Source organism: Penicillium longicatenatum (genome assembly GCF_028827895.1).
Source record: "Penicillium longicatenatum strain IBT 33135 chromosome Unknown contig_7_segment0_segment0, whole genome shotgun sequence".
Taxonomy (NCBI): domain Eukaryota; kingdom Fungi; phylum Ascomycota; class Eurotiomycetes; order Eurotiales; family Aspergillaceae; genus Penicillium; species Penicillium longicatenatum.
Window position 1 is genome coordinate 3996289 of NW_026643124.1, and position 16298 is coordinate 4012586.

The following is a 16298-nucleotide window of genomic DNA, read 5'->3' on the forward strand; positions in this document are numbered from 1 at the left end:
TACAGAAGCCCAGTCGATCGGGAATTAAATTATCCTGCATGGCTGTACAATAGGAATCAAAACAATGAAAATCTGAAAAACATAGCCATTCTGTTTCTCTGTTTAGTAAAGAGTTGACTGTAATAATACCCAAATTGCAGTGAATGTATAAGGACTAAAGTTTGTACTGTCGATCCCCAGAACAGAAGCGGCCCAGTCTGCTGAGTCATCTCCCGGCGGCCACGGCAGATATCCCAATGAAGACTAGTTAGGGCTCGCTAAGCGAGGCGGTCAGAGGCAAAGCGGGCCACACGAAAAATGGGAACTTCTGAGTTTCTGCCGTTGAAGGGAGATTTGACCAGCAACCCTCCGACGACCATCACCGGCTCGATCCCCATCCGTCACCATGGTGCGTTACCCTCGATTCCCGTTTGCGAAGATATATTGGAATGAATAGACTGCGTCTATCGACAATTCTGGCGTGGTGCAACTTGGAGGAACTCGATGGCTGATGGACTCTCTTCGGTATATAGGCGATCAAGCACAACAACCAGATCCAGAAGAACCGTGAGTCACCCCCGACACTGCGCTCATCACTTCCTCGATATTACAATCAGATAGAAGTGCATTCGATTGGACTGGATTTGCTAACAATATCCTAATAGACTTCCGCAAGGATTGGCAGAAGCGTGTTCGCGTGCACTTCGACCAGGTACGACCTCGAAAAAAAATCTTTCTCCCCCACCAAGAACATCGTCCTACCGAGTTAAAATCTACCGACTGGGATCGATCGAAACGAGGGGAGGAAAAATTGCTTGAAGGAATTACGACCGACTAACATGGAATTTTTTGCGACTATAGCCCGGTCGTAAGCACCGTCGTCGTGAGAACCGTCTCGCCAAGGCTGCTGCCGTTGCTCCCCGCCCGGTCGACAAGCTGCGTCCCGTTGTGCGATGCCCTACCGTCAAGTACAACCGCCGTGTCCGTGCCGGTCGTGGTTTCACCCTGGCTGAGCTCAAGGTAAATTCGACTACTGATCCCTGATAATGCTCGGAGTGGAGGCTTATCTCTTTTTTTTTTTCTCGTTTATAGGAGGCCGGTATCCCCAAGAAGCTCGCTTCCACCGTCGGTATCTCCGTTGACCACCGCCGCACCAACTACTCCAAGGAGTCCCTGGTCGCCAACGTTGCCCGTCTCCAGGACTACAAGGCCCGCCTGATCCTCTTCCCCCGTAAGAGCGGTCAGTTCAAGAAGCTCGACTCCTCCGCTGAGGACGTCAAGGCTGTCAAGGCCACTCTTGCCGAGGGCAAGCGTGACGGTATCGTCGCCAACGTCAACGCCAGCTTCCCCATCATCAACGACGCTGAGGAGAACGCCATCTCCGAGGTCAAGCGTGGTGACCTTCCCAAGTCCGAGGGCTCTGTCTACCGCGCCCTCCGTGACGCTCGCTCCGAGGCCCGCCACAAGGGTATCCGTGAGAAGCGCGCCAAGGCCAAGGCTGAGGAGGAGGCCAACGCCAAGAAATAAATGTGTTAATTTTCTGCTCCTGTTGATGATGATGATCGGGTCGGTTTTCGAATCGGGGATGAGTGTATCGTGGCATGGCGTGGCGCCTCTTCCATTTCTCTCAATCTAAACCTCTTTTCCCCCTCCCCCTCTCCCCTTGAAACTACCCTTTTTTGTCTCTAAAAAGAAAGAACTCGGAAGATCCTTCGAAATGCAAAACCGCCCAATTTTTCTCAAATCTCTTTGGCATTATTTCTGGTGTTGGTGTTTTTTTGGCTCGTCCAGCTTGTTCTTCTTGACCCTAGTTGGAAGATACACGCTGAAAACGAAGGATCGCGGTTTCAAGCATTGGTATCATCCGACTGAGTCTCGAGGGATGGGATTTTGGTCAATTTAGACTACGAGGAATGGTAGAGGCCTACGCCATGAAAATTTTCTTGTAGTTCTCAGAAAAAAAGAGACCTTGAAGATTCACAAAGTATATTATGCGTATTGGTCTCCACAAAAACGCTTTCTCTCCGAACCGAAAACAGCCTTTTAATCTCGGTAAATTGATATAGTCGTAGGTCTACAGTACTACAAACGGATAAGTCCATTCTATCTCCAAACGCCCAGGTGGGTATCCTTCAAATTTTGATGTAGAACCCCAACCGACAGCCTCAGCGACCTCGTGTGGGACTCGGGTGTTAGGTACTTGGCAGGAAATGGTTCTATGTACACTAATCTTCTGCAATTGTCGCACGTCCACTTGAATAATGTTTGAAGTCGTTGTCTAGGTGCTCAGGTTTATGTCAAAAATCTACCGTCGGAAAGTCCATACCTATGAACTTTGGAAGACTTACAAGGCCCCGATCCCATGTTCAAATGGTTTTTCCAACATCCACCTGATAACCTGAGCATGGATATGAATCCCTTTGCCCCCTTCTCTATGTGCATTTTGATACTCCAGGGATCCACATTGCTTTGCGTCAAACCTTGGTGTTGTCTCCACTTATATATATTAAACGTTACCCAGCACCTGATACCTACCTACAATGTTAATACGTCCATATGTAAACGTGTTGGCACCTGAAGGTATTCAAGGCTGACCTTGGTTGAGAACAAGTTTTATACAGCCTCCAGTTTCAAGGGGCTCCGATTCATCATAAACTGAATTGAAAAACGCTACCATGGTCCATGGGTATCTTAAAAAAAATTCATAAATACACATTGCGCCATCGCTTTCTCAAAATAATATCAAGAATATCAAACACGATCGAACAAAGCACTTAGAACGCCTTCTGTGGCTCGGATGACCGCATCGAAGTGAACGCCCTCCACGCTCTGCCTAGAAGCAAGAATATCATCTTTCAAGAGAGCGTGAAAAAGCTTCTTTGCTTCTTGATCGATCTTCTTTCCTGGTCCATCACTAGAGCCATACGCGGAGACACTAAGCTCCGGCCGAAGCTGTGGCTCTCCAGTCCAGTCATCGATAGTCAGGGTATTGGAGAGGAGGACTCGAGGATCGCCTCCCGGAGACTTAGATCTGATAACCATCGAGCTGCGCTCCAGGTGTGGGACCAAGCGCCGAAGCTCTGAAAGCGTAATTACTCCAGTCTGAGACTCGGGGAGTTTGCTTTTCCTGCCATCGCTGCCGTGCTTCTGATCGATGCGTGTCCATAGACGAGCGCGAGTCACTGAGGCTTCCCAGTACCGGTTGATTCCCCAACATAATGTTGCCACGTCGAGCTTTAAGAGGGGATTAGCGAGGCGGGCATCAATCCATCGACGGAGGACTGAGGGCACTCTTCGTTTTTTGCTGTCACTACCCGTGGGCACGGACACGGCCTTGATAGATTGTGTCTCTGGATCTGTCTCATAGACAACGGAAACATTGTATAACGAAGATGGAAAGGGAGGCGGAGGTGTGAATGTCAATGTATGTGTCTCAAGAACGGTACTCGTCTTTGAGACAGTGGTACGGCTGGTAGTTGTGCGAAGAGCCAATGGAGCAAACACCGTGAGATATGATGGTGACTGCGATGACTCTTTTAAGGCGAATGGGTTCGTAGGTAAAGGTAATGATGGAGGGGCGGAACGGGACATGTTATTAGAAAATGGGAGCAGAGTTGAAAGAAGTGATGATAGCGGCACCGGGTCTCGTCGTGGAACAGGGCGGTTGATATATGATGATTCCTCAGAGAGCAGGCTTCTATACCATGGTTAGCGGTATTTAGTATTGTATGGGATGTTGATCATACAGGAAATGGTCGAGTCCCCTCGAGTCTTCGAGATTCGAACCGGACTCCATTTTCTCGGTCCATTCCGTCAATTCTGCAATATCACCTTTCAAGCGTTGCAACTCTGCTGTGAGGCTCTTGCGTAGTTGGCGCTTCTCTAGAGCAGCTGCAGATAATTTACCATCGAATGAGCTGGTATCCGAACCTGATGCTTCTTCAGGATCACGAGGTTGGAACCTCAATCCTTTCAAGGGACTTCCTTGAAGTATATCGGTTGCTTTTCGTTTCATTCTTTTTTCATGTCTCGAACTGGGGCTACTGCTTAATAGCGCTCTTGGACGGTCTGGTGCTCTTTCTAAACCCAGTTGTGTGGGGGTTGGGGGAAGTTCTGGTTCTAAAGAATTGTCATCCATGAATCCAGCATCCAGGTCGGCATCGACAAGATCCTCCGTAGCCGTTTCACGTGTTGCGCTTCCTAGCTCCTGGGCTAATTGGCCTTCTGGGGTGTTGGAAAGTTCCTGCTCCGTTGGCTGGGTTTGCTTCCTGGTAGGTGACCCAAAGAAAAAGTCGCTGGGCACAATCTTTCTCGATAATCTTCGAGGTGGTTTTGTGAATGATTGAACACCGCTAGGACGTCTGCTAGGCGACAGAAGAGGCGCATTGCCAGACATTTGCGGCGCTTTCAGAGGACTAGAGGTCGCGCTTAATGAGGGTCGAAGGGCCTTGCGGCCCCGAAGCCCGACCGCATTTGACTCTGGATTTTCTATTTGGCTTCCTCCACTTTCCGGTCGCCGACTTGGAGACCTGCTGAGTGCGCGCTCGAAAACGTCGGGGTGTGATTTGGCGAGACTGGACCTCGTTGGTGACTGGAAAGATGGCCGGCGCGAAGGTTTTGTCGCAAGTGATGCATTAGATTGTGACGCGCCTGCGTTAACACCCAAAGCATTACTGCTTTTTCTGCGTTTTGGTGGCGAATTCATTATTGCGATGTTGGTATTCATCCAAACTCGCGCCGAACTCGCGGCGCATAAACAACGATGTTTGCAGTGTTTGCACCTATGACTTAATTGCGTTCGTCTCGGGTACAAGATCATTCATTCCTATTCCCCGCGACTTACAATGGAGTGTCTTGCAGCGGGCAGGCATTCGCTTCGAAAGACGAGGATCTGTCCCAGTTCATTGTCACATCGACCCATCTCACCTTTGACTTCGAGCCGAAAACATGCCTATATTTCAACGCCTCGGCGCATGGCCCACAACCGACCTGACGCTCATACCCGTGGTTCCTTGGAAGAGACCACCGATCACTCTCAGGCACATCCTTTATCGGGGTACTACTCCTTGATTTTGAAGTCCAATTCCCCCTATCGCGGCCAAGCAACAACCACGCAGCCTAATACCCCTCCACTCGAGGACAAACCTGCTCCGACAACCATGAGTGAAGCAAAGACTCCCCAAGAGAAGATGTCCATTGTGTTTGGTACACGTCTAGCTGGTCCTGGCCGTCAATCCCGATACAACCCAGGTGAAATGCCACCAGAATCCCAATGGCAAACGATCAACGGTGTGCCCATCCCGCCCCGCCCCGAGGAGCCCGAGAACTGCTGCATGAGCGGCTGTGTACATTGCGTTTGGGATGATTTCCGCGATGAGATGGAAGAGTGGGCTGCTAGAGCCGCAAAGGCGAAGGCCAAGGGTGGTGCTGAGAAGGGAACCGCGGACATGCGCGCCGCACCTCGAGCCGAGGTTGACTCGGCCAGTCAGAGCATGGATGAGGATGGCGGGGGCAGTGAAGCCAACTGGCCCGCGCCAAGTCAGGACGAAGATCTGTTCGCCAATATTCCAGTTGGGATCAGAGAGTTCATGAAGACAGAGAAAAGGCTCAAAGTGAAGCACCAGAAGGAAGCATCGGTCTAGACCTGTGTGGATTTTCATATGCCCTGGCTTTGATACCCTGTGTACTAAATGGATGGATTCGGGAAGATGTGCTTAGAAGCAACTCAACACATAGATGGTATATACGTTAGACTCTGTACATAGAAATTTTCAAATGTCGCCCATGATGTGACGATTATTCAAACTCGCCTGTTTCATTCTCATAGGAATCAAGGCATTGTAGGCATTGTCTTATCATAACTACCTAGAAATATATATGGTCTTTAATTTCAAAATGTTGTTGAATATAGAGAAAAAATCTTCTTGTTAGAGAATGAGTTGTCGATATCGATGGATGATCCGCAGTCTTCTCCGCATGTTAGTATGGGGCTCCGAGATGGGACCTGCCAAGCCTTCGTTCGCCGCAGCTTTGTCTCTTCAAGTCTCCAATTCCATCGACTCACAAGGTCAGGATCACTCACTGATCTCCATATCCGCCTCAGAATAATAAGTTTCGGAATAATTGTGATCTATTCTGGGGGTGAAACCCCGGAATATCCACCAAGCATCACTCAATCCACCACAATGCGCGCGTGCTGTTTCTCAAGTTCGCGTTGAGCACAACCTGCTTCAACATGACGATCGGAACGACCGCGTGCAACGGCATGCGGGGCTTACAACAAGCTCTGGCTTATCACCCAGGCATATGGCTCGACCGTATCTCCTACCGGACAGCCCGATCTTCAAATTTGCGACCTCAATCCCGACAAGTTCACACCATCCGGACTCGACCCTATGCCCTCTGCTCCTGCCCAGCTATATCGTCTGCGGTCAGTGCTGGGGATGGGGCTGAGATTCAATGGCAGGGACGGACGATATGTCATCTATATCTGTCTAAGCACCTCCAATATGCGAGCGCTTGCATTCACACATCCGCATCGGCATCCACTTCCTTGACCACAGAGTCCAGTGGGATCCCTCAAAGTACACCACAGGGTGCGCAATCATTACCGACTGATGAAAATGGGAATGTATCAGCCTCATCCACCTCGATTCCTGAGGCTCATGGCTTCCAAGATGACGCAGAAGCTGAAGCGATGTTATGGGCTTACGAACTTTGGCTCATGAGAGAACAACTTAGAGCAGAAAAGGGTGAATCCTGGACTCAAACAGTACAGGTATCTGGATTGACTATGGAGGGGCTTTATGTGCATAGGGAAAGTCTTGATTGCACCGGTAAATCACAGCTGTCAGCTTCAGTATTGGCACCGACAAGAGTAGGTTTCCAGGGATCCTGTTATTTGGGAAACTTGTTCTGACTATCAAACAATCAGGAGCAAGCGTCCCGCAAAGCTCGTCTGCTTCTCATTTCGAAATTACGTGAAATCGAGGACTGGGATAAAGATTTCGAAGCTGCGGGCTATGATGGATGTAGAAACTTTCCTCATTTACTTAACATGTTAATGTCGGACCACTTCGTGTCGCCAATCTCAGTCCGTCAACGCGAACATGTGGATGTAAATGGGAAACGCACATTCGGATGCAGTGTTTGGTTCCGTAATCTCGACTACGGGCAAAATTGTTGGTACAGGACCCCTCTGAGAACATGCGAAACTGAGGTAGGTTCCTCGTTATGCACAGAGCTCGAATGGGTCTGACTGCTCCATAGGAAGATGCACGGAAACTAGCTATCCGCATGTTAGTCCTTAGCGTGCAGTTGCGAAAGTTGGGAACATTGGAAGACATGTTTGATGACTTGCACGAAGTTGACAGCAAAGACCTTGAGCGCTTTTACGAGATGGAGGCTTTGGGTCAATTCTATCTCACATTGGATGGTTCGCCGGATTGTCACGCCAATCTTTTTTTGCCTAACAAGAGGAGGCTGGCACAAATGCAAACCACAGTAATGGCACATCCTCACTTGACAAGGGTATGTTACCATCTTTTTCTCCAGTCACATGGAACTCTAACATGGTTCACTAGTCTCGATTAGAGAGGAAGGCAGTGATAAGGCTTGTCTCAAAACTGAAAAAAACAAAGCTGTGGACGAAACCCATTGTTCCGGCTGCCAAGGTTTCTATAGACGACGAATTAATCTATACGATGCAAGAGGTAAGAGATGATTTGCTCCAAGCAGATCAGATCTTCACCAAGAAGAGCTCTCAACTCGCTGGCAGAGTTCCACAACAAGAGCCGGACAAATTCCCAACTACCAGCCAGGTAGAAAGCAGATCCCAGCAGTTGAAGAAGAGTTTGGATGAGCGACGCCAATCGGAGGATGCAGCTATCATTAATATTCGGTCCCAGCAAGAACAACTACCAGTGATGCAGATCAGACAGCAGGTCCTGCAGATCATCAACGAACATACTTACAGCATCATTGCTGCTGAGACGGGATCAGGAAAGTCTACTCAAATCCCCCAAATCATCCTGGATGACGCGATTGACCAAGGAATCGGGGGGCAATGCAACGTGATTTGTGTCCAGCCACGGCGAATTGCAGCACAGTTTCTGGCGGAGAGAGTCTCTTTTGAAAGAGGGGAAGTTGTTGGCGATAATGTTGGATGCTTGGTTCGATATGACTATCGGAGGCCGGCCCATGATGGGGGCAGTATCACATACTGTACTACCGGTGTCATGTTGAACATTTTACGGAATCAGCCTGATATCCTCTCGTCACTCACTCACATCATGCTTGACGAAGTTCATGTCCGTGACATTGGAATCGATCTCATAATGATGTTGTTGAAGCGCTACGTTGATAATTGCCGATCGACTGGTGTTTCTGTGCCTCGAATCGTGATCTTGAGCGCCACCATAGATCTTGACCTGTTTTCCACATATTTCGCCAATTTGGGACCGGATGGGAAACTTGTTCCTGCTCCGTATATCTCCATTCCGGGTCGCCAATTCGACGTGAAGAAGCATAACCTCGACAATGTGCTTGATGACCTGGCAGCTACTTATGAACCCGAAATGCTGTCTAGCCTGCTACATGGCCCCGAGACCAAAACTTTCCTGGATAAACATTATGCGCATTTCGACGATATCAAAGATCTCGAGATCGAGGTTTCAGACTCTGTCACGGAAAATTTCACGGAAAGTTCGACAAATTTAATCTCCGCTGTCCAGACCAGTGAAGCATTGGAGATGGAGGATGAAATGATACCTTATGGCTTGATTGTTGCGTTGATATTCTATCTTTTAAACACAACCAAATCCGGCTCTATCTTGGTCTTCCTTCCAGGTTTAGCAACGATAAGGAAGTTGGAAGAGCGAATCTTGGCGTTTCCCGCTCTCAAGGACTTTGACCTGGATTTCTCAGATGAAGGTCGATTTCGATTGTTCAAGTTGCATGCGGCACTGCCCCTGGAAATGGAAAAGTTGTCTCAGCCATTTCCGGCAGGTTGCAGGAGGATTTTCCTCTCCACCGATGTGGCTGAGGCGTCGGTCACTATTCCCGACGTGAAGTACGTGATTGATTCTGGCAAGGTGAATAACCTTGTTTACGATCATACGGCGCGCTCTCGTCGACTGGGTTCTTTCTGGACTAGCAAGGCTAGTGCTATCCAGCGAGCAGGCCGAGCAGGCAGAGTCCAGGATGGAGAGTATTTTTTCCTGGGAACTCAAAAATGCTATGATAATCTTCGGAGAATGAAGTCTCCCGATATTCAACGAGCCCCCCTAGATGAACTATGCCTGCGTGTGAAAAGCAATGCCCCTGATGCTCCCATCATTGACGTCCTGAAACAAGCCATGGAACCTCCTGATGCCGACGCAGTTGTGCAGACCATCAAACACCTAAAACAGACTCGGGTACTGGACGAGAATGAAAACTTGACCGATCTTGGTGTCCTTCTCGACCAACTCCCCCTTGACCCATCAGCCGGCAGGTTCATCATCCTTGGTGTTATTTTCCAATGCCTGGAGCCGCTGCTCATATTGGCAGCTTTGAACGGAGAAAGTCTCTTCCGCCGGCCATCGAGTTTGGAGGAAAGCCAGAGTATTCGCAAAAAGCGTCATGAATTTGCGGGACAGAGTCACTGTGACCATATCAGTACAATCAATGCCTTCAAGGCTATGAGGGCTGAGGAGCGGGACGGCCGCAGTGCCCGGGATTACGCTCAAGCTCAGCACCTGGAGTTCCACAACTACACAGAGGCTCACAGCCTTGTTAAGGTGCTATTGGAATCCCTCAAGAGCGCGCGACTTGTCCGCAGCAATTCCATCCCAAAAGATGGCTACTATTTGGGCGGTAAAACACTCAACATCAATTCGGATTGCATCCCTCTCATAAAAGCACTTATCCTTCATGCTCAATTCCCTCACGTTGCCGCTCCAACGCCGTCCACATCAATGTCATATTTTAGCAAGACCGACAGCGTAGATCTCCTGCCTTGGGCAAGCGCCGCTAACGTTCTACCGCCACCAGCTACTCGAGATCTGGTGACATATCAGGGAAAATATGCCAGTCAGAAAGCGAGGGAACCTCCAAAGCTGAGAGAATGCTCTCTAGTCAGCCCTTTGGCAATGTGTCTCTTCGGAGGAAGAATGGTCTGGAAAGACCGAATGCTCCGTATGGACTCCTGGTTACCACTAGGAATCAATATGAAGGATCCAACATACACCTCAGATGAGGCTGCACGAAGCATTATCGAGTTGCACAAAGCCATTGACAAGGTGAGTAGCAAATGTGCCACTATTCCCTACATCATACATGTCCCCGCTAATCTGTTTAACCTTAATACAGTGTTTAATGTCGGCCTACGCATCCCTAAACCATGAGAAGCAGTCGCGAAATTTCTACAAGGCTCGTAACAAGATGTTCAGGTCATTGCAGAAAGCCGTCAGAGCAACCTTGGAACGCGATAACCACCGTTATGCCGTGCCCAACCAAGGAAAATGGAGTGAACATGATGCACATGAAAACCTGGCATTTGATGAGGACCAATCCATCCTAGACGAGAGCACAACTAGAGCGGATGAGGAGGAGCTTCATGTACCATAGATTTTGCCTTTTTTTTTTTTTTTTTCTTCTCCTGTTCCGAACTTTCTACTTGTATCATATATCCATTGGCCTTTGGCCTCTACACTTATACCTCTCACCGCCTTTAGATAGTGCTTATCGCAAAAAGTTATGCGCATCACTTTCTCTTCTTGACAACAAAAAATATAAAAAACCTCACCAGCATGTCGCTCTCAAAAACAGAGTCCGACGTCATTCTCAATCGGGCAAATGTCGCTCTCGCCCGAAGCCAACGTCTCGTCGCATCTTGGCTCCCCGCGCAAACAGAAGAAGAATTAGCCAACGTCAAATCAGAGGAGGAACTACAACGCGAGGAAGATGAGATCTTCACTGCCGTCCCTGAGACGTAAGAACTCCTCTACCCCTTCTTAAATTCCCCGTGTACCGTTTATTTCTGTGCTAATTCTCCCAACACAGACTCGGAGTCGGCGCCCCACTCCCCGAAAAAGCAGCGGACGGAAGCTGGAATCGCACAGAGCTGAGCTCAAACGATAAATTACGGAAGCAATTACTCGGCAAGAACTATGATCGGTTTATGAAGGCTGAAGCCGAGAAAAAAGCTGCGGCGAAAGCTAGCACTGCGGCGGCGCAGGCGGCCAAGACGGCTGCTGCTGCGGCTAATAAGCAGGATGAGGAGAGTGATGATGATGAGGAGGGACGGTTGGCTTCGATTGGAAGGAATAAGAGGAAAGCTGCGCCATTGAAGACGAAGACGAAGGCTGTGGATGGGGAGGATAAGGGTTCTCAGGATGAGCAAGATGTGCCCTCTGCGAAAGAGGTTCCTGTGCGACAGGCGCCTTTGAAGGGAAAGAAGAAGGCGACGAGTTATTTGGATGAGCTTCTGGCTGAGAGAGCTAAGAAGAGAAAGAAGAGATGAAGATGCGGTTCTTGATATGGATTCTTCATTTCAACTCGTGCTGGCTAGCCTGTGGCTGAAGCAGCATCATTATCTCGGGTTGCCCGACGCGGCTGAAATCAATAGCTGTGGACTTTGCAAGATATGACTGAGATTTGCAAGTTATTCGAATTTCGGTGCAGGATCGCCGAAATTGCAGTCCTAACGAAGAGCTCGGCCTCAACCAGCAAGACTACAAGGACTTCACTAGACTTAATCATATTAGGGGCTCAGGCTTAAAGTACAAAATCCATTCCAATCTCTTCTAGATGTCACTATGATTTTGGTTGCTCCGCCCGACCCAAGGGTATATAAGATATGCGGAGAATGAAGTATAAAATCGGCACCAACAGCACGACTCCGCCTGGGATTTCCAGGAATAAAAGAAAAAAATGAAAAGAAATATCGATGGTGCAAGGAGAGAGAGAGAGAGAGAAAGAGAGAGGGAATAAAGGGATTTGGGGGGTTTCAAGTATACATTGTCAAGTGATGAAGTTCCAAACGCCTATCGAGTAGGAAATATTGAGAATGTGAGAAGTTTGATATAGACCAATGGCGTCACCGCAGTTGTGGTGTAGCAAATCAATCCAATGGGGATTTCTAAGTGAATTGTTATTCCAATCTTTTTCGCTTGCGGTCCTCGCTCATCTGCTGATCCTCATCGGGCCGCTCAGCAGTATCTGCAGGGTTTAATAATGAGTGAACGTTGCTTGCCATGCTAGAGCGTCGGGTTGCTGGCAAAGAGGATTCTTGACGGGGAAACTTGGAGCCACCAATGGTCCACCCGTTGTCAACACCAAGCAAAGATGGAGATGGCTCAGCAGCTCCGGGTGGCGTCGCATGGCGAGACTGGTCCTGAAGACGTCGAGGGGCTCCCATTTCGTACTGGGCGAGAACGTCTCGGACCTGCTGGTCGCTGGAGCCCGGTACTCGGTTAGGGGACGAAGGCCAAGGTCCACTCGGGGGGTTACCGGGTGGGAAAGGAGAAGTGCCCGAAGGCGGCCAATCATGCTGTCGAATGTCGGCAAAAGTGTGGCGGCGACCGAGATTAGGGCCAGGGGGAGTTGAGATAGATAAAGGAGAGGGTCCAGGTTGATTCTGTGGGGGAGCTTGGGGAGCCTGTGGCCGGATATAATTGGGTGGCGGGTTAGCCCCTCCAATGGAACCATAGCGGCGTGGCGATACCGAAAGATGTGGTGGAACAGGGGGCCGGATCATGGACTGGCGCCGGCCATCGTCTTGTGGTAGTTGGCGAGGAGATAAGGGTGGTCCGGTTTCAACGGGCATATTTGCAAAGAAGGGCTGGCGCGGTGGCATGAGAGACTCGTGTGAAGCTTCCACGGCGCGCACTGCTTCAAGCTGCTTCTCAACTTCTCGTTGTATATTTGAGACTAAAAGAGCGTTAGTGAGAATTTTGGCTTGAGAGTCAGGTGCCGTCATACTGTCACGGTAAAGAGGGTTCTCCCTATCAGGTACTGCAGCCTGGAGGAAGCGAGAGATAGAATGGGTCCACTAAAACATCATTAGTTTGTGAACCATACACATAAAAGATCAAACTGGAACTTACGTGATAGCATTGGGCCAAACCCTCGGCCATGCTCTGGCATCTCGAACTGAGAGCGATATTGCCCTCTTCAGCTCGAGACAGACGGTTGTGCATGTCGTAGAGGGAGTGTTCCAGGTTCATCAATCTAGCCTCTGTCGCATCAGGAACCGGCTCTGCAGGGGTACCTGGCTGTGAAGTAGCAGCCTTATGACCAGGGAACGAGTCGCGGTGAATCAGAGCATGCCGAGATGCGCGACGTTTGATCTCGCGCAGCCCAACCAGGTCGCCTCGTTTGAAATTGCCATTTCCATGTTTAAATTCCCAAAGGGCAGAGTCCGGAGATCCGGTATGGAACACATCGCTCACTGATCCAAATCAGCAATTGCTCCCATGAGCTTGAATGCGAGCAACATACCTTTATGAAACCCATACATATTGAGCTGCCGGACAAAGGAGGAGATGTTGGTGTGCTTGAAGTACTGGCTTCGAGGGGCATCAGCAAAAACCAACGTCGTCATGCCCGGGTTCACTAGCACTTACGCTAAGACCTTGGAGAATTCTGAAGTTGGAGACATTACAAAGCTATCGTGGGTGTTCGACCAAGAGATGAGGTGCTGAATGCCGTTGTCCTCGAGCATACTATGTTTTGAGACAGATCAGCAGAAACCCTCAGAGCAATCAGGGGTGGAAGCGCACTTGTAAAGCTTATGGATAAAAGCAGTCTGCACCACTTTAGGCTGCTGAGCTGCGGCAGCAGCCCCAACAGCCGGGTTGGGATTGCTCGTGTTTCCCTCAGAACCATTTGCGCCTCGGTCACCATCTATACCGTGAACCGGGACGCCCGCCGCAGCTGATGAAGGGGGGGTGATCTCCATCGCGACGGGAGAATGATGGGCGGAAGATGATAGGACCGGGATGTTTCGTGTCTTGCCGGGAGCATTCGCAGGCCCGAAGGTATTCCTGGAGGGAGGATCGGCGAGACCACTCATGTCGCGCGGGAAAGACAGGGGAGATAGGTGTGGCGATTAGGGAGGCTCGGAACGGGCGATCGGCGCGAAAGTATGAAGCTATAGAGCTGAAGGATTTCGGGGAAACCAAAGTTCGGATGGGGCAAGACGCAGGAGAACGCGATGACCGTTAAGAGTGCGCTCGTGGCGGCAGAACGTGGGAGAAGAATAGGATTATCGCGGAGGCCCAGATAAGGCGCAGATCAACACCCAAGCATTGAAACCTGGTCTGTCATCGCGCCCATGAATTGAGGATCGAAGGTGAAGGAACAAATCTCAGCGCGAGGTTCCTCTGCGGGGAAGGGGGAGGGGCCGGAAAGGTCGCGAAAGTCGGGATCTGCAAGTCTGACTGTGCCTTTTTTCGGGTTTCAACAAAGAAAAGGTCGGGACGATGCTTTGAAGATATACAGATCGATAAGGTCGACGTGGAAGGATCGACCTAGCGAGTTGGAGGAGGAAAGGTGGAGAAAAGAAAAGGGGGTTCGTTGCAAGAGGAATGAGACCTTTTTTTCTCTTGCTCCACTCAACTTATACTATACACTTCACATGTTCCCGGCATTGTCATTTTAGCTCCTAATTTCATTTTAATTCTCAGACTGGGACCCTCCCTCCCGATTAACTGTCAGGTCTACCTGATCCCGTCAAAGCATGGACCACCATGCGCAATCCATCTTGGCTCAATTTAATGGTTTATCTCCACACAATCGTCAGCTCGTGTACGTTATAACACACCACTTCCCTGTATATAAACCCACCAACTGCCCCCTGTTTTGTGTGCGCATGACTGATCAGTAGCTTGCAGATACCATGGTATCCTGGACCAGTTACGTCGGTCTGAATGGAGAGAGGTAAAACTGCGTGCCGATCGCATCAATCTTCAATACGACTTGCTAGGCAAGCTACCTCTGGAGATTGTTGCGATGGTCGCAGAGCATTTGAACACTGCCGATCTGATTCTGCTGCAAAGAGTGTCTCAGCAATGGCAGCGAGTTCTTTCATCGCCCATAGTACAAGGTGCTGCGATCCGAGCCATCGTGGGAAGCGACATGCCGGTATCAGATCCAAAGCAAGTGATTCGGAAGAGACTCCGCCTGGAACGAGCCAAACGAGTCAAATCAATCCATCTGCCCTTTTCGTCGTCTGAATTGCCTAATAACCCATCTAGGAGCATCCACGGGGTGGGGTATTCCCATGGCATCTATGCTCAGTTAGACATGCACTCCGGTCCAAGCTTCACCTCCATCATTTTATTACATTTATGCAACGGCAAAAATACTCGATTAACCACGGAAAATCGGGAAGAGCTCGTCAAGCTCAAAATATCCAAATCGCTAATCGCGGCGATTTCGACGCGGGCGTATTGTCATGTTTGGGATCTCAACACGGACGAACACCGATCCTTTCGAATGCCGTCGTTGCATTTCGACCATTTCGTGGTACATGGTCGCTACGTGGCCTTTGGGTACCGGGACTCTGTCATCCACTGGGGATGGAATTCGGGTATTGCTCGCCATATTCCAATCAAGACCCGCATTGTCCTGTTAACGTTGCATCCCTTGGAATATCGGTTCACAATCGTCCGTGTCAGCGAGGAAGTCTACGCTGGTGACGCACTTATAGAGACTGACGATAAGGGCTGTCAAATGCATGCTGAAAAGTATACAATTGACGACACCAACGGGTTCCGTTGCTCCCTTTCTCGAGACCAGGAATTTCCATTGATTGACCCCGGTGAAATACATGACCTCCTTGACGCACAGGAGATCTACGAGGGACAGAGCAGTAACCTGCTCGTAAGACTGCGACCCAGTACTAGCAACAAGCACAGACAATTTTTCTCTTGGGAAGGTGACGAGGTCATTGCCCACACTTTGCCTCCTCTTCCTTACGGCCCTGTTGTACGTGTGGGCCAGGACTTGACTTACATCCTGCCGTACAATCACAATTTGGTCATAATGGAGTCCAAATACGAAAGGCATGCACCTCTGTCAAATGTTATGAGCGAGTGCCAGTATCCAAAGCATCGTGTAGTTGCAGGCCCTTCTTGTGTCAACATGTTTGTGGATCAAGACTATGCTGTCTTTTTCAATGGGCAGTCATCAGAGATATGGGGCTTTGACGAAACGTGGAACCCAGGGGAATGGCCATGAACCTAGAAACACAGCAATAATACTCCTACAGACTACTGCAATATTAGATAATACGATATGAAAATCTCACATCCTCTTCCGATTAGGACATCATA

General features: G+C 49.5%; 7 protein-coding genes across 7 annotated transcripts; 5 read left to right on the forward strand and 2 right to left on the reverse strand.

The window, feature by feature from the left end:
* Positions 1 to 385: 385 nt before the first annotated feature.
* On the forward strand, positions 386 to 1506 carry N7484_011762 (60S ribosomal protein eL13; the record flags this gene model as incomplete). The annotated part of the gene is made up of 5 exons (XM_057122149.1): positions 386 to 388; positions 513 to 546; positions 645 to 691; positions 841 to 999; positions 1072 to 1506. 5 exons carry the CDS (start codon positions 386 to 388, stop codon positions 1504 to 1506), a joined length of 678 nt encoding a protein of 225 aa, XP_056967903.1.
* Positions 1507 to 2730: 1224 nt separating this feature from the next.
* N7484_011763 (uncharacterized protein) lies at positions 2731 to 4684 on the reverse strand (the record flags this gene model as incomplete). Its single annotated transcript, XM_057122150.1, has 2 exons — positions 2731 to 3676; positions 3726 to 4684. The coding sequence occupies 2 exons, from the start codon at positions 4682 to 4684 to the stop codon at positions 2731 to 2733; spliced, it is 1905 nt and encodes a 634-aa protein (XP_056967904.1).
* A 268-nt stretch (positions 4685 to 4952) lies between these two features.
* On the forward strand, positions 4953 to 5621 carry N7484_011764 (Oxidoreductase-like N-terminal; the record flags this gene model as incomplete). Its single annotated transcript, XM_057122151.1, has 1 exon — positions 4953 to 5621. One exon carries the CDS (start codon positions 4953 to 4955, stop codon positions 5619 to 5621), a length of 669 nt encoding a protein of 222 aa, XP_056967905.1.
* A 593-nt stretch (positions 5622 to 6214) lies between these two features.
* On the forward strand, positions 6215 to 10587 carry N7484_011765 (uncharacterized protein; the record flags this gene model as incomplete). The annotated part of the gene is made up of 5 exons (XM_057122152.1): positions 6215 to 6856; positions 6914 to 7198; positions 7249 to 7509; positions 7563 to 10259; positions 10330 to 10587. 5 exons carry the CDS (start codon positions 6215 to 6217, stop codon positions 10585 to 10587), a joined length of 4143 nt encoding a protein of 1380 aa, XP_056967906.1.
* Positions 10588 to 10769: 182 nt separating this feature from the next.
* On the forward strand, positions 10770 to 11482 carry N7484_011766 (DUF3245 domain-containing protein; the record flags this gene model as incomplete). Its single annotated transcript, XM_057122153.1, has 2 exons — positions 10770 to 10951; positions 11023 to 11482. The coding sequence occupies 2 exons, from the start codon at positions 10770 to 10772 to the stop codon at positions 11480 to 11482; spliced, it is 642 nt and encodes a 213-aa protein (XP_056967907.1).
* A 630-nt stretch (positions 11483 to 12112) lies between these two features.
* On the reverse strand, positions 12113 to 14035 carry N7484_011767 (heat shock factor family protein; the record flags this gene model as incomplete). Its single annotated transcript, XM_057122154.1, has 6 exons — positions 12113 to 12891; positions 12943 to 13012; positions 13068 to 13411; positions 13462 to 13529; positions 13587 to 13685; positions 13743 to 14035. The coding sequence occupies 6 exons, from the start codon at positions 14033 to 14035 to the stop codon at positions 12113 to 12115; spliced, it is 1653 nt and encodes a 550-aa protein (XP_056967908.1).
* Positions 14036 to 14701: 666 nt separating this feature from the next.
* Positions 14702 to 16203, forward strand: N7484_011768 (F-box domain protein; the record flags this gene model as incomplete). The annotated part of the gene is made up of 2 exons (XM_057122155.1): positions 14702 to 14769; positions 14856 to 16203. The coding sequence occupies 2 exons, from the start codon at positions 14702 to 14704 to the stop codon at positions 16201 to 16203; spliced, it is 1416 nt and encodes a 471-aa protein (XP_056967909.1).
* Positions 16204 to 16298: the final 95 nt, after the last annotated feature.